General features: G+C 48.8%; 1 protein-coding gene across 1 annotated transcript in view; it reads left to right on the top strand.

The window, feature by feature from the left end:
• The window catches only part of GALNT10 (polypeptide N-acetylgalactosaminyltransferase 10), a 229,899-nt gene extending 212,661 nt beyond the window's left edge, over positions 1–17,238 (top strand). Inside the window, exons 9-12 of the mRNA XM_055428979.2 lie at positions 4,571–4,792; positions 7,844–7,960; positions 12,570–12,719; positions 13,225–17,238. Coding sequence (XP_055284954.1) covers positions 4,571–4,792; positions 7,844–7,960; positions 12,570–12,719; positions 13,225–13,383 — 648 coding nt within the window. The 3' untranslated portion in view covers positions 13,384–17,238. The remainder of the gene's footprint in view (positions 1–4,570; positions 4,793–7,843; positions 7,961–12,569; positions 12,720–13,224) is intronic.
• Positions 17,239–17,598: the final 360 nt, after the last annotated feature.

Raw genomic sequence — 17,598 nt, 5'->3', positions numbered from 1 at the left:
AGTCCACACAGCCTCCTGCCCAGGCCACTGCCTCTCCCTCCCTTGTCACCTGACAAACAGCGATGTGCAGAATTGCAGCCCAGGTCGAAAGAGCCCTTGTTCTAAAACTTACAAGGAAGACCAAGATGGTCAGAGGGGCAGTAGTCTTCCGGGATGCTGGGCCGGGCTACTATAGGGACCGGTGTCGACAGAAAAGAGAGCCAGCAGTGCCCTCTAGTGGTCGAAGATTCCAACGACAACCACACCAGCTATCCCTGCTTGGGACAGCCTGGTCCCATGCAGGTGCGAGTTCTAGTTCTGCAGGAGAGGCAGAAATCACGTTTCCTCTGAAATACTGTTGGCAATCCCAGAAGAAGGTGCCAGACAGAAAGACCCCAGAGTCTCTAAGTAAGCCCAAGACTGCGACTCTTCCAGTTCCTGGGGACTGTGGGACCATGGAGACACCTCAGACCCCTGAGAAGGACCACTCCCAAACTATCCTTTCTTTCCCTGACCAGAGCTGTCATGTCAATATAACTCACCTGGGAAAGACACACCATCACTCCCTGTTTATTGATCCGTGGATGAACAAAAACTTCCTGTGAGCCAGTCCTTGTTCAAAGTTGGCATCTTACATACTTAACTCGCTTGGTTCTCACTTGTTTTTAATCCTCATTTTAGAGATGAGGACAGTGAAATGCAAAGACACAAAGTAACTGGAGCCAGAATTCAAACCCACTTAGGTCTGACTGGTGCCTGGCACGGTGACTATCCTTTAAATAGTGACTGCTATTGTTATTACCAGTATGTGCTGGCATCAGTGTTAACAAGACTGGGAAGTTGATTTCAATGTCTTATCTGAATTCTGTGTTGTAACATTTCAGCTTCTTTTTTCACCTGTCACTACTGAGTCAATCTATTGGCTTTAAACCAGTTAGCAATCTGCATGGTGCCGATGTAGGCTGGCAGGACCAAAGGTGCCTCAATCAAGGTCTCCTGACTTTTTATCACAGTATCTATTTTTGCTTAGTTCCAGATCATAATTTACATGTTTTCTCAGTGTTTTATTAACTGGATCCTTCTAGAGCATTATTTCCTAGAACATCATATGATAGATTTGAGAAGAGATATTCTGAAAGCCCCAAGACAGACAGATAAAGAGGAAAACCAAAATCTTACTAAAGGTGTACAGACTTGGAAGGATGAAGAGCCAGGCAGCAGTAGAGCAGCAATTCAGGAAGAACAAAATGGCCACCAGCTTGCCTGCCTCAAGAACCAGTAACCAGTCAGTTTGTTCACTAAATTTGCTAAGATCCTTCTCACCTATGCTTCTGGCCAAGGGGTCTTTGGGAAGGCAGTAACAGAAACCCATCCAAGCTCAATGAAATAAAAGTTGACTTTTGTTTAGAGACTTATTCCAAGATTCTGGGCAAAGCTCTGTGATCCAAGCATAAGAAAAGCAAGGGGAGCCTCAGGTAGGACTGGAACCCAGAACTAGAAAGGTGTTGTTGTTGTTCAGTCACTAAGTTGTGTCCGACCCTGCAACTCCATGGACTGTAGCCCACCAGGCTCCTCTGTCCATGGGATTTCCCAGGCAAGAATACTGGAGTGGGTTGCCATTGCCTTCTCCAGGAGATCTTCCCAACCCAGGGATCAAAGGAAGGTGCTCAATCCCTAGGCTGGGAAGATCCCCTCGAGAAGGGAACAGCTACCCACTCCAGTATTCTGGCCTGGAGAATTCCATGGACTACACTCCATGGGGTCGCAAAGAGTCAGACACGACTGAGCAACTTGCACTTTTACTTTCAGGGGTAGGGATAAGAGGAACACACAGCCCACTAAAATCTCCGAGTCCTTTTTGTGACTCTAGCAAGGGGAGAAGCAATAGACACAAATGTCAAGGTCCTTACTGTGGTCCAGTAACTGTACAAAAGCTCAAGATCTGAGAGAAATGACTTACCAAGCCATCTGGAAAATATAATACTCATTGAAATAGTAATTTAAGTATCAGCTAAAATTAGAATACTATTTGATTTGATCCTTTAGAAAGAACAGTGGTGAATTTGAGCACCTTTCCTTGGTCAGTTTGGCCATCCTTACCTGTGGTTGGAGAGGAAAGCATGATGGTCCCTCATCATCTCTGTGGCTTCAGCTAACCATGAGCCAGAGGACCTGAGTGGAAGACCAGGAAACGGAGAGCTCACATGTGCTGGCCCCGTTAGGCCTTCAGCTTCCTCTCAACACAGTTGCTTTTTACTGTGGTTATTTTTGGTGTTTTTCTAATGGAAGGTAGGGGGGACTGCACTGCATGGCTTGAGGTATCTTAGTTCCCCAACCAAGGATTGAACATGCGCCTCAGGAGTGACAGCGTGGAGTCCTAACCACCAAACTGCCAGGGAATTCCCAGGGCACGGTTTTAAATTAAACCCAGCCTCTGTCATGCAGGGGCCTGGCAGGGATAACAATGTTCCTGAATTGATTGCTGACCTGCTGTCAACCTCTTCAGCACTCAAAAAAAAAATGAGGCAGCAGCAAGAAATTTTGTAGTTTCCTACTCCCAAACTCAGAGCCAGCAAAAGTGAGGAGTTTCAGCTTCAATAGCAAGGCTTCCCTTCTCCTTATTCAGCAGTCAGCAAAGTATTTTTGTGTGACCTATGAGCTAAGAATAGTTTTTACATTTTTAAATAGCTTAGGGGAAAAAAAATCAAAAGAATAATAATATTTTGTGACACATGAAAAATCAAATTTCAGTGTCCATAAAGTTTGATCGGAACACAACCACACCCATTCATTTATGCAGTGTCTAGGGCTGCTTTATAGCAACATCAAAGCTGAGACCGCATGGTCTGCAATGCTTAAAATGTTTACTGTCTGGCCCTTTACAGAAAACATTTGCTAACTGCAGCCTTACCCTCTGCTTCTAGGGCAGTCACTTACACCAAAGTGTGTGCGACTGATGTGCTAACTCACTTTTATTCTTCAGAAGGAAATCTGGATTGCAGAAGTGGGAAAATGATATGACAAAGCCTAGAGAATAAAATGGGAGGGGAGCGGTATCCTGGCAACAGCCTGGGGTTGGAGGAAGATGCTTAAGAGCGGGGAATTTCCCCTGAACTCTGATGTTTTGCTCTTCCAAGCAAGTAAGAGGTTGTCAGCAAGTGGAATCTACACTGTGGGTGGAGTGAGAGATTTTCATCACAGTTACGCAGAAGAATTCACTTTTCCTTTCTCTCCAAGTCTACTCATAAACAGGATATTTCCTCACCTCTTGCTGCTTTGACTTGCAAGTAACATGGTTGTCATTTTTTTTTATTATCTTTGTGCTTCCTAATAAAAGTGGCAGCAACCTTAACACCTCAAAGGATTGTTAAAAATTCTAGCTGTTGAGGGAATTTTACCTCCTGGTTGCAAATTGTAATTCGTTTTTACCAGCCAACTTGGGCAGAACTCTTAGTTGACTGTGACAAAAACCCAACTCAAATTGGGTTAAGCAGAAAGCCAAGTTACTGACCCATGTAAATGGAAAGCTCTGTGCTAGTTCTGGCTTCAGACAAGGCTGGATTCTGGAACTAAAAGAATAATGTGTTCCTGGCTCTAACCCTCAGCTCTGCCTCATTCTGGGATGAACTAACCTTGAACGGGGTTTTCAAATGGCCCAGCAGCTCTCCCTGGCATCTTAGCCATCGGATCTTACCCTGAATTTCTTCCAGGACTAATGCTTCTTGATTCTAATAGGCTTGACGGAGGTCACATGCAGATCCCTGACCAATCCCTGTGTCCCCGCTATCTATATTCCCATTGGCCAGGCTGGGTCACGGGGCTTTCCTTCAGCCATCTGAAATAAAAGGCAGGGGTGGTCCCCAAATTCAGTGGGAGGCAATCTCTAGGAAGGAAGGGGCAGGAGATGGTCAAGAAAACCGGCAGCAGTGTATTTATTCAACCGTAAGTCAAGGCTATGGTTTTTCCTGTGGTCATGTATGGATGTGAAAGTTGGACTGTGAAGAAAGCTGATCACCGAAGAATTGATGCTTTTGAACTGTGGTGTTGGAGAAGACTCTTGAGAGTCTCTTGTACTGCAAGGAGATCCAACCAGGCCATTCTAAAGGAGATCAGTCCTGGGTGTTCACTGGAGGGACTGATGCTGAAGCTGAAACTCCAATACTTTGGCCACCTCATGCGACGAGTTGACTCACTGGAAAAGACTCTGATGCTGGGAAAGGTTGGGGGCGGGAGGAGAAGGGGTCGACCGAGAATGAGATGGCTGGATGGCATCACCAACTCTGTGGACATGAGTTTGAGTGTACTCCGGGAGTTGGTGATGGACAGGGAGGGCTGGTGTGCTGTGATTCATGGGGTCGCAGAGAGTCGGACACGACTGAGCGACTGAACTGAACTGAACTGAAGCTATAGAGCCCTTAAAATGTTGATTTAAAAAATGGAAATATTGAAGGTTTAAAACCACAGTGTGGCTACGGTCCTTGATACAACATAAAATAAGAAAGGTTGACCTCAACCTCACAGACCCTTTGCACCCTCTGCCCTCCTTGCCCCTATGGAGAGCCTGACCCTTGCACTTGCCCATCTCCTTCAGAACCTGAAGCGAGTGGCGGAGGTGTGGATGGACGAGTATGCAGAGCACATCTACCAGCGCCGGCCAGAGTACCGCCACCTGTCCGCTGGGGACGTGACTGCCCAGAAAAAGCTCCGGAGCTCCCTGAACTGCAAGAGTTTCAAGTGGTTTATGACCAAGATCGCCTGGGATCTGCCCCAATTCTACCCACCCGTGGAGCCCCCGGCCGCAGCCTGGGGTGAGGTGAGTGTGAAGGCTAGGGCCCGCCACATAAATAGATCTGGAGTCCGAATGCACGTGCAGGGTCCACAGTTTAGAGGAAAAAGTGCCGGGAACACAACACTGTAAATCCCTATGTCCCCACTGTAAATATTTCAATAAAAATTAAAAAAAAAAAGCTTAGCGTCTTCTAGAAAGTGCCAGTGGAGGCATAGCATATAAAACTTTCTCCTTTCTTTCGCTGGTCTCTCTTCTTGGCCTTGGGGTGGTGGTTTTTGTTTGTTCACTTTTAATGTTACAAGTAGAAAAAAATTAAAACTTTAAATTATTAGCATGAATTTTACTACTCATCTTTATGTTCTGCTGTGCCAGTTTTAAAGGCAAAGAGAACTTTCAATTTGTGCACAACTGGTGAAATTTCACAGTTCGTATTTCAGACCTCACCCGTGCATACGTATTTCTTACCAGAGCCGTGGAAACACAGCACAGAACTAACTCAGCTGTATTTATTTCACTTCTTGATAATGTACACACCCTATCAACATCTTACTGATGAGTGAGAAAGAGCTGAAGGAAAAGGAACTCTAGGCTGCCCCCTCCTTCCCTTTGCTTCTGTGCTATTTGCTGCTGAAGTAGTTGGGTCATCCAGGGAATTAATGCAAGAAAGGACACAGACATCCCCGGTGGTCCAGTGGTTAAGAATCTGCCTGCCAATGCCAGGGACTTGGTTTCGATCCCTGGTCTGGGAAGGTTCCACATGCTGCAGGGCACCTAAGACCTAGTGACCCAACTACTGCAGCCCAGGCACCCTAGAGCCTGTGCTCCGCAACGAGAGAAGCCGCCACATTGAGAAGCCTGCACACTGCAGTGAAGACCCAGTGCAGCTGGAAAGAGAGAAAGGACACAGTAGGGTTTCCCAGTCCCGTCTGTGTCTTGTGACGCTGAAGCCGGTTCTGGTTGGAAAGGAGGGTGTAGCCTCTGGGACAGGCCAGCACCCCCACTTAGTCACAGCTGTGACACCCTCAGCCCCTACTTGCTTTGAGTGTTGCTGAGTTCCCATGCCTGTGGGGGACCCAGGGACTCTGTGCTGCAGGGACTCAGAGATGCTGTATTTGAGCTCGGCAGAGGGGAACAGCAGATGCTCATAGAGTCTGTGTCACCTCTGCCCGTGTGCGTGCTCTCTTATCCCATGACATTTCACTTATAGGTCCAAAGATAAAATGATTAGGACATTTAAGACAGTGACAGCAGAGCTTTAAACCAAACACAGACCCTGAGTAAGGGATCCTGTGCCACCGCCCTTCTCACACACCCAAGAAACTGGTCCCGCTGGAGGAGGCAGACAGTCCATCACCGCATTCCGGCTCCTGGGTCTCTGGCAGAGAGGCCCACTCAGAGATGGGTATAAGGGGATTTGTGGACGGGAGCATACATAGGGCTCCTGTTGTGACAGAAGTCTACTCTAAGGTGGAAAGGGGGGGTGATTGAGTCTCATGGAAACCTTGGGTAGCTATGGCTTCAGCTGCTAACACCTGGATCCAGGGGATTCAAATGACGCCAGTCTTTTTTTTCCTACTTAACTGTGCTTTCTTGTGTGTTGTCCTCATGCCGAAAGTAGCAGGATGGCTCCCGGAAACCTTAGGCTGAGAGAGCCCCAGCTTGGCCAACCTAGCAGGAAGTAAACACTTCTTTCCTAGTAGAGTCGGCAAAGGTCCAGGATTGAAGTCTTACTCTTGGATCTGCACGAATCACTGTGGCCGTTGGAGGAAGAGGGAACAAGCGTGGGGTGGATGCTCTGGCCACGGGATGGGCCTGGAGCCATGGCCCCGGAGGAAAATCAGAGCGTTGTCAACCACAACACCCTGGAGAGAAGTGTGTAGGGCTGCAGACACACCAGGTGTCACTTGTTCAGCCAGTTAGAGGGGCCTTTCCCCACTAAGCCCTCTGCCTGGCCCCACCCGACCCCAGCGCAAGTTTTCTGATGAGGTGCCTCTTGATTTCCCTCGTGAAGCTCTTCATTTCTTTGCCGCCTCCTTGGCTTTCTCCCCCATGTTAGTTCAAGTCTTTGGGGAAGCAGGCACCAAGAGGGGGTTATGCGAGCAAGAGACTTACTGGGGCATCTCCCGAGAGAAGTGAGCAGGGAGGCGAGGGGAGCTGCCCGATTGGCCATGCCGCCCTCTGCAAGAGGGGAGGAAAGGGAGGAGAGTGGGGGCGTGGGGGGAGAGCCCCAGCCCAAGTGAGGCTTTGAGGGAGTCTGGCTGTGTTAATGAGCAGTCTTCAGGTGAATCACCTGCCAGAGGAGTCCACCTCCCTGGGGGACAGGCCTGCCTCTCTCGGGCCCTGCTGGAGGCAGCCCAGGGGCACGCGGCCTCCCCTGGACACAGTGGCAGGTGCAGCTCGCAGCAGCGGGGCGGTGAGGCTGCCTGCAGCTGGACACTGGAATGGGCCTTTTCTCTGTACCCCACCCAACCCTCCACCTCTCCATCACATGAGGAGCCGTGTCTGTGAGGTTGGAGCTGCACGACGTGATGCCGGCACCTAGCACAGTGGCCTGCCTGCCATCCATGCTGGCTGACCAGCGCATGCTGAGGCCCCTGCACTCACAGGGCATCCTCCCCTTCCTTAGTGAGACTCGGTTCCTCTTTGGAGCCTCCCATTCACCTGCCCCAAGGCCCAAGAGCAAAGACCCTACACCTTTTCTAAAGTGGTCTTCAAGGTATAGCCTCTGCATCACCTGGAATGAGGGTAAAATTTGAACCCTGGACCTGCTGGGTCAAATTCTCTGGGAGAGGAGGCAGGAGTCCTCCTGTTCACACCCCCGCCCCTCCAGCCGCAGCCCCACCCCAGGACTCTACATGCTCCAGTTCAAAGCGAGGCTGAGTGGAGCTGCTCTCTGTGTTCCCTTATTAACAGGTTCTGTCCTGCCCACCAGTCCAGGACGGACTTCATTAGGAGAATTCAGAGCTCAGCCCACTGACATCATCTACCTTGCCTCCCTCCTCCCACCCCAGCAGGGGCCCCACTGGATATCTCCAAGCACCTCACTGGTCCTCTCTTTGCTTCTTTCTCACCCAGATCCGCAATGTGGGCACAGGGCTGTGCGCAGACACGAAGCACGGGGCCCTGGGCTCCCCACTGAGGCTGGAGAGCTGCATCCGGGGCCGCGGGGAGGCCGCCTGGAACAACATGCAGGTAGGGGCTGCTCCTCGGACTGGCCGCCAGGTTCCCTGCAGTGCTTGTGTGGTCAGGGCTGGCGGGGAGAGGCCCTGGCAATGACGAGTGACAGGTCAGCCCAAAGGACATGTTACAAGAGCCTACTGGACACTTTGGAAAGAGGAATCCTGCACATCAGTCTGGACTGTTGGTTACAAGTAACAGACACTCGGCCCCAAATGGCTGTCAACAGAAAGAGTTTCTGGCTCATGTCACTGAAGTCTCGATGATGTCATCAGGGTCTCTCTAGGGCCCCAGTTCTGCTTCCCTCTCTCGGCTTCATTCTTAGGCTGACTGTCTTCCCAAGTGGTGGCAGGGGTGACCACCAGCAGCTCTAGGCAGTGAAAAGGCATGTCCCTTCCAAGAGTTCCAGAAAAGCACTGGGGCTCTCACATACTGGGTTTCCTGAGCCAACGATGATGGAGGTATGACACAGTCCTCTTAGTGACCTGGGTCACAGGCCCCTCCTGGAGCTTAGGGTGTGGTCATCCTCACTCGAAAGATAGGGTGTGACACAGGAGAGAGGGTTGGTCCCCAAGGGATCTCCCAAAGGATATAATCCAAAGAGTGAGGAGTGCGAGCCCACCATGTAAGACCTGCCTCTCGCAGGAAGCTGCACGTAGCTTCCCCTGGTCCCTTCCCAGGTTCACCCGTTGTTAGCTCACACAGCATCTATTGACTCTTGGTTCGAAGGCACGAGGTTTATAGTCTCCCTGCTGTGGATTTTCTGGCATCTGGGAAGTGTACACTGATGATAGCCTATAAGGCAGGTTCTCTGTAAAAACAGAACTCAGGAGGGCTGCACAGTGTACACACTGAGAATGCACAGCACCACCTCCTGGCAGACATGGTGCCAGCCTCCGGAGTGTGTGATGCCCTCCCCCATCCTTTCTTGAAAACCATTCTTATTAGATAATGGCTGTCACTGACTTAAGGGCTTCCCAGGTGGCGCTAGTGGTAAAGAATCTACCTGCCAGTTCTGGAGATGCAAGACACTCAGGGTCAGGAAGATTCCCTGGAGGAGGGCATGACAACCCACTCCAGTATTCTTGCCTGGAGAATTCCATGGGCAGAGGAGCCTGACGGGACAGTCCATGGAGTCGCAACAAGTCGGACACAACTGAGCAAGTATGCCCATATGCTCATCAATTAATTCTTCTGAATTCTCCACAGCCCTGTATGGTTGCTCCTTGATCCTGGGGCTGCAAAAGAGACCACGAGAAATACAGGGCCTGGATAGAACAGGCCTAGGCAGCTCAGCTTCAGAACAGCTCCCCTTGCGGTAGAGAGTCCACATGAAGATAGAGGATTCGCTCAGACTAACTGCAAAATGTGTCTGGGGTGTGGATGTGCCGGCTTCCACCATGAGGTGGGGAGCATGGCAGCCCAGTTGCCCCACTTTGATCTGTGTCCCGTGGGGCCCACAGCCACTCTGAGTGATGAAATCTAGTGAGCCCAAAAAGGAAGAAATGCAAGTCTAAGCTACAGCTCCTGACCTGGAGGAGGCCTGGGAAGTCAACGTTCAGGGAGCAGTAACTGGCTAACCCCACCACCACCACCACTGCAGTGCCCACCTCTGCCAAGATGAAATAAAAGGGACTGGGTTTACCCTTCTACCGGAAGCATCCAAAGAAATGGACAAAATATGTGCAACAACTGTTTTCAGGAGAGCCGATGTCAACCCTTGAAAGACAGTGACCCTTGGAAGACAGGGAGCCAACAAGCATGATGGTTGTCCTGGCTTCCTTCCTTGAGAGAGTTCCCAGTCCACAAGTCAGGGAAGGAGAAGCCTGGGGGAGCCAGGCACACGCCCTGAGTTGAGGAGGCAGCGCAGAGAGTGCAGGAGGTCAAGGTGGCTAGAATTCACAAAATGGAATCCTGGAGACTTGGAGAGAGCCGGACACAGATAATGTCTGAGATTTACAGAGGGCCCCCCTGCATATTCAGCAGAGTACTGATGTGTGTGAGGAAACTCCTGGGGCTGGACAGAGAACCTCCTGAGAGGATTCATATGGAAAAATGGACGGGACCTAGAATAGCCAAAAAAATTTTCAAAAGAAGTACAAAACTAAAGGACTGATTTCAGCATGTATTGTTAGTGTCACTGATTAAAGCAGTGCCATATTGACATAAAGAGAGAATAGAGACTCCAAAAATAGATCCATGCATATATGGACAGCATCTTAAAGATGTTCAAGGGAAATTCAGTGCAAAAGTATAATATTTTCAACAAACAGTGCATATCCATGTGCAAAAACATTTTTATACTACATATAAAAATTAACTCAAAATGGGTCATTGACTTAAACATAAAACTGAAACCAAAATACTTTAGAAGAAACCATAGGCAAAAGTGTTTGACCTTGGTACCCCAAGCAATGATTTCTTAGATACAACACCAAAAGAGAATTCATGCAACAAAAAAATTGATAGATTGGACTTCTTCGAAATGAGAAAATTCTGTTCTTAAAAGACACCGTTGAGAAAATAGGAAGACAAGCCACAGACTAAAGAGAACGTATATCTGATAACAACTTTAAATGTTTGTGAGTGAGAGTCGCTAAGTCGTGTCTGACTCTTTGCGAACCCATGGACTATACGGTCCATGGAATTCTCCAGGCCAGAATACTGGAGTGGGTAGCCGGTCCCTTCTCCAGGAGATCTTCCCAACCCAGGGTTAGAACCCAGGTCTCCCATATTGCAGGAGGATTCTTTACCAATTGAGCCACCAGGGAAATGTTTAGAGTATAAAATTTCTCAAAACTCAGTAAGAAAATAAGCAATGCAATTTATAAATGGGCAAAAGATATGTAGAGATTTTAGTGAAGAAGTCGTATTGGTCAGCAAAGAGGCACATCAAAAATGCTTAACTTCATGGTTATTAGAGAAGTGGAAATTAAAATTATAACCTTAATTAGAAAGACCAACCATATGAAGGGTTGGCAAGGATGTAGGTGAATTGGAACCATACACTGCTGGTGAGAATGTCACTGGTACAACCAGTTTGGAAAACAGCCGGGCAGTTTCTTGGAAAGATACACATTGATGTATCTTGTGATCCAGCCATCCCTCTTCAACGAGTTCATCCAAGAGAGAAGAAATTATGTCCATGTCCATACAATGGCCTCAACCCACATGTTCATAGCAGCTCTAAGACTCTTGAGAGTCCCTTGGACTGCAAGGAGATCCAACCAGTCCATCCTAAAGGAGATCAGTCCTGAGTGTTCATTGGAACGACTGATGTTGAAGCTGAAACTCCTGATGCGAAGAGCTGACTCATTTGAAAACACCCTGATGCTGGGAAAGATTGAAGGCAGGAGGAGAAGGGGACAACGGAGGATGAGATGATTGGATGGCATCACCAACTCAATAGACATGAGTCTGGGTAAACTCCGGGAGTAAGTGATGGACAGGGAGGCCTGGCGTGCTGCAGTCCATGCGGTCGCAAAGAGTCAGACACGACTGAGCAACTGAACTGAACTATTTGAAATAACCAAAACTAGAAACAACCCACATGTTCAACATCAGGTGTATCCAGTACCATGCAGTGAATGAATATAGCTTGGCAATAACAAGGAATGAACTGTTGATAAATGCTGTTGTCGTAACGTGATTAAATCTCAACAGAATTGTGTTGAGTGAAAGAAATAAAAAAAAAAGGATCCATACGTCTGATTCTTTTTATATAAAATTCTAGAAATTGTGAGCGCCTCTTTCATAAAAAAAAAAAGGAGTTGCCTAGGGGCGTGGGGAAGGATAGAAGGAAAAGATCACAGAGGGTAGGAGGGTACTTTTGGGGTAATGGATATGTTCACTCCCTTGATGACAATGATGATGATGGTGGTTTCACAGCTATGCCATATAAGCTATGTCAAAATGTTTCAAGCTGTGCACTTAAAATGTGTGCAGTTTATTGCATGCCAATTATTCAGTAAAGCTCCTGGGGACAAAAAAAGTTTATCAGCCTATATAATATGTGAACCTGGTTTGGATCCTAATTCAAACAGACTGACTCTGAAAAGAAATGTGTAAGGCAATCTGAAAACGTATGAACTTGAGCTATTTGATGACATTGAAAACCTTGTGGTAGCTTTTCATTATTATCAGGGCACTTACTGAAGTCATGATACCTGACATGATAAGATGTCCAGGATTTGCTTCAAAAGAATGTGGGGATGGGGGATATGGTGCAGGAGGAGCTCTAATAAAATTCGCTGTGATTTAGTAATCATTGAAGCTGGGTCGTTGCGACAGGTGTCATCAATATACTTTTTATATATAATATTTTTTATTTAACCGTAAATATAAAAATTATCATTTCAACATGTAATTGAAAGTATTTTTTCCTTTAAACGCAGCTTTATTTTTGGGGTGAGACTACCTTTTGCTTTAACCAATGAAAATCTAGCAATTGTCACTTGCTGTAAGTGTAAAATAAACACTGAATTTTGGAGACATGGTTTAAAAAAGATAGAGGATAAATATTTTTATATCAGTATACAGTTTTCTGAACCCCTGTGTTTAAAATTTAATGTAAGTGCAAAACAAGAGAATCCCCAGCTTTGCTTCGCTGTCCCTGTGCGCGCAGGTGTTCACCTTGACCTGGAGAGAAGACATCCGCCCTGGAGACCCCCAGCACACCAAGAAGCTCTGCCTCGACGCCGTCTCCCGCACCAGCCCCGTCACCCTCTACGACTGCCACGGCATGAAGGGCAACCAGCTGTGGAAGCACCGCAGGGTAAGACAGGCTGTGGAGCGGGTGGACAGGGCAGCCTGCTGGATTAAAAACGAAAAAAATGTGCCTCCACGCGCCTTCCCTCATGCATCTGTTACACAAGCCTCCCTGACTCTCCTGTCCTCAAGAGAAATCAGAAATCCAGCTTTAGTATCTTTTTTTTTATTATTTTTAATTTTTTTTAATTCAGCTTTAGAATCTTAAATGTTGGCAACTGAGTCCTTCTATTTTTCAAACCACCTGGAGAGCAGATGAAATTCGACTGGAGAGAGGCACTCATTAGGGTCCCAGCCCGGAAGTGGCAGACATCAGTTTTGTCCTCATCCCAGCGAGCTCTGCTCAGGCACGTGGCAAGGCCAGCCTCAGGGGAGATGGGCAGTGTCTATGGTGTGGTGGGGAGGAGAGCCAGGCAGGCCTGCGAGCCCCAGCCCCGTCCCCTTGCTGTTCCCGCTGCTGCTTGTGCTCATTTCCCCGTCACGGCCCGGCTGACCAGCTGCCTGTTTCACAGGACCAGACCCTGTACCACCCCGTCAGCGGCAGTTGCATGGACTGCAGTGAGAGCGACCACAGGATCTTCATGAACACCTGCGACCCCTCCTCTCCCACCCAGCAGTGGCTGTTTGAACACACCAACTCCACAGTCTTGGAAAAATTCAATAGCAACTGAGCCCTCATGTTCCCGCAGTGAGCCTGGCGGGGTCCCCTCTAGCACTCCCTGCAGCCTCCCTCTCCAGAGGAAGGTGGGGCTCCCAGGGCTCCCCTGTTCTGTACAAGGTGCTGGCCAGCCAGGTCAAGGCAGAAGGGGCTCTTGAAGTTGGCCTGGGTATCTGCCCAGCCCTGCAGGCCCCAAGTGGTGGAAGCATAGAGAACAGACCCCACAAGGGGCCCCACTCCAGAGCAGAGCCTGCTGCACCCCTGGCGGTGGCGTGGAAACCCAGGAGAGCCTTTTCACCCTGTCACCACGTTCCCTTGAGCAGTACATGGGAGGAATGCCAGGGTAGCCCTCGGTCATCCAAAACAGAGTCCTCCAAGCCTGCCTGACCTTCAGCTGGCTCATCCATGATGGTCCTTTAGCGAGAGAGAGAGGCAAGTTGTGTCTGTCGGCGCCAACTTTAAGCAACAGAAGGGCAAGAGTCTTTCTCGGGGCCATTGGTTTCAGCCTTTTCATTTTGGCCCCAGCTTGGGATAACTGCAGTTACTCCCCGGCATCTGTTCTCCGTCATGACCCAAGGAGATGCAGTTAGAAGCCGTGCCTGGGGCCCTCCGAATGTTCAGTACTGACCGCCGGCCAACTGTCAGGCCTGGGGCAGAAGTGTGGTGCTCCTTTGCCACCGTGGACAGCCCAGGTGTCTCCCCTGGCTCTTGGGGTGCTCAAGATGCCCATTTCAGTGCTCTCCAGGCTCGAGGACAGTCTGGCCACCAGCTCTTCAGGACTGGGTTTCAGATGGCCTTGAGTCTGTGGCGCAGGCGTAGTAGAAGACCTCCAAAGTAGAAATTCTGCTTGAATTTACCCCATCAGTGCTTCCACCTCTCTCTCTCCCTTCTTCTCCCTCCCTCGGGCAACTGCCTGTCTCAACAGAAGAGCAGAGGTGTGATGAGCTGGCCTCACAAAGTCTGGAGGCCGCCGAGGTGGACCGTGGGCAGGTTGCCTAGCCCCGACTCATTGTGGTTCTGATTCTCATAACGAATTCTAAAATTTTTAAAGAACTGTGTACTTGGGTCACAAACTAGAGTACCACATAGGATTCTGGTATTCTATCATCCAATATGGATTTCTGGAATGCTGTGATTGAAGGAGCCAGTCAACCATAAAACCTTCAAGGCAGCCCCTAGCCTAGAAACAATCTGTGAAGTCCAAGGTTGGTGGTGTTGGGGGACGGGTGGGGGAATCCACATCCATCTGCTCATACCAGAGACCTGAGTGTGACACAGTCCTCAGCCCAAGCCGGAAGCTGTGCCATCCCCACTGTGGTCACGGCTGAAGTGAACACCCCAGTGTCCCACAAACAGATATGCAGTCCGTTCTATGACAGCCCTCTGTGTTTACCTTTTGCTTTGTTAATTATGTGTCAGACTCCCAGAGGGCTCCCAAACTAATAGGAAGTGTTTCTCTAACCAGCCTGCCACCCACTGATTCAGAAATGGAAATCGCAATCTACAGCCCATTGCTCCCTCCAGCTAGCCCAGGAAGTCCTTCAAATCGGTGTTCCAATTAGGGCCGAGCCTCTCGATTGTGTTATTTACCAGTGAAATAACTGAGACATAAATCTGGGAGCAGAGCCACGGATCTGCCTTTGAGATGCTAGCTGATCTCGTCAGTTATCTGGGGAGGGAAGTGAACTCTCCCAGCCACCACCACCCCAATGAAGCGTGCAGTGGGCAAAGCATCACTTCCACCTTCTGCCTCAGCACAGGTCCCACTCTGGCCACCTGTCTGCAGGAGAGGAAACCCCATGCTGACAAAGCTTGCTTGTTTGTCCCTGGTGTCTTTTCCAAGTGAGTGCTATACCTTTTAGCAGTGGCCCTCTTTAGGAAGGAGTCAAAAGATGAGGCCCCTTCCAGAATCTCGGAAAGCAAGAGTGTTGTAATTTGGGAGAATTGAGGTCGGATTCATCATCAGAAAGTAATACAGCGTTATTAAAATGAAAACTGTGCCTTTTAAAAAGAAAAACATGCAAACGTACAGCCAATCCCTAAACTTGAATCATTTCCTAGTGCCTTGCTAGATGTAAAGGGGCAGGGTTGGGGGAGGGGGGGCATTTTTGGTGATGTGTGCAATCCCTGTTGGATGAGTGTGTGTTTCCTAATGTCTGATTTCAAGCAGGAGGCGTTGGGCCTAGAGCAGGATCTGAAACAGCAATGCCCCCCAAGGGCCAGAGGGCCAGGTGTTATTCCATTCAATGAGAGTAACACCCTGAATTTAAAGGGCAACTGGATGGCTCTTTTTAATCCATGGCCAAGAAGGGTCTCAGGCCACCCCTGGGAGAGGGGCCTGTTTGGAAGCCACGTCTGCAGCCCCCATCCCACCCCCAGCGACTAGATTTGCAATAGGTCCCACTCCAGCAGGTGACAGTGTTCTCGGCAAGACCAGGACACATGTGGAAGGCGGGCGCAGCGGCAAGTAGCCTTCATGTGTCCTCTCTTCTATCCTTTGATTTCCCTTTTGAGGCTGGTTTTGCACCCTCAACAAGGGATGGGCAGATCCTCTGAGCACTCTGACATTTGCAATTGCTGAACCCACATCTGTGGGTGCCGAGACTTGACATAGCCTGTAATCAGGGAAGGAAGGAGAGAAGTCCATTCATTAACAGACCAACCAATCACACATAGTAGCCATTCATTGTTTTGTCTTCATTTTGGAAAACCACCTGTCTCAAGGATCCATGAGACTGTGGCAGTGCTGTCAGCCAGGTGATGGGTGAGAATGTGGACCCCTTCTCTAAAGCCTTTCTTCTGAGCATGAGGTCACAAAACAGGGTGTGGCTACAAAGTATCACACCTGTGTAGCTCCCAGCAGCCTTTCCAAAGGGGGACTACAGGAACATTTCAGAATGCAAAGAGCATCTTCCAAGTAAGTTCAAGGCCATGGAGGAAATGCTAAGTGTGTGGGCATATGTGAGAAAAGCCATTCCACCTTGTGCTTCCACCTGGAGCTTTCAACTTTTAAAACCATCCAGGAGCTATCAGTTCTCCATTTTTGGAAGAAATAACTCAGAGTCAGAAGGGAGTACATCAACAGAAGAGATCTGATGGGGGATGCAACCTCAGGACCTGGGGAGAAAGAATGATTCTTTTTGGAGATGCAGAATATGGATTCCCAAAGTCCACATTATATTCACCACCTGTTGAATTTCTTTTTCTCTTTAAGAAATAGGTGATGTCCTTGAAGATGGCTCCATATTTTTGTGTATGCATCTCTATATTTCTAATCTCTGAAGTTTCAAAGGAGCGGCAAAGCACTTTACAGAAGTAACTGAGAAATCCAGACACCTTGCTTCAGAGATCCCTGGTTTGCACAGATTGGGTGATTTCTGTCATTCTTAGGAGGCAGTGCAAATTTGATTAAATTTTCTGAGGATTTCTAAGTATGGGAGAAGGGCAAGGAGTGGGTCCTGTCCTGGAATTCTTTTCTGCTTTCAACTGATGCTGTTTTTGAAAATTCAAGTAATACTTTAGGTCTAACTGGATCTTGTGCCAAAGCCCACTGTCACCTCTGGGGTGGGAGTTGCACCTACATTCCAAGTGACAGGGTCCTCAACGTTTGCTCCCAAAATGGCTTTGATTCAGCCGTGCCGGCCCACAGGGCTGGGTTCCTGCTGTGTTTCAGACTTGAAGGAGGATCCCAGAGGGATTACACGCAGGGAATATCTGAGAGGTCAGATGTGGGATTCCATAGAGAAAGCTCGATACCACCAGCCTCTCATCTCCTGCCTGGAAAAGTGAGCCTTTGTGAAGACCTGACTTACCATGTACAACTGTGATTGTGACTGTTGTTGAGTAAACCTCCAGACTTTTCTCTAAAGTGGTCTCTGGCTAATTCCTTGTCTGCGCCTTTCTCCAGCCCTTCATTCCCTGTGTATTCATTGAGCACCCACCCACTCAGTGCCTCCGCTGGGTCCTGGATACATTTCCTACAGCCATCATTCTAAGGAGGAAGGCAGACCGCAGACAGCTCACCATAAAGATTTCAGATGTGAATGGGGCCATGCAGGTTCTAAAACAAGGTATTTTAGAGACCAGGGTGGGGATCAACATGAAGCAGGGTAGTCAGGGAATGCCTCTGTGAGAGCTGAATGACAAGAAGGGCGTATGAGCCAAAAAGCAGTTTGGGGAGGAGCATTCTGGGCAAAGGGAACGGCCAGTGCAGAGATCTGAGGCAGGA

This window comes from Moschus berezovskii, chromosome 8 (genome assembly GCF_049115385.1).
Source record: "Moschus berezovskii isolate FMDL1 chromosome 8, NW_MosBer_1.0, whole genome shotgun sequence".
NCBI lineage: Eukaryota > Metazoa > Chordata > Mammalia > Artiodactyla > Moschidae > Moschus > Moschus berezovskii.
This window is presented reverse-complemented; position numbering and strand designations above follow the sequence as displayed.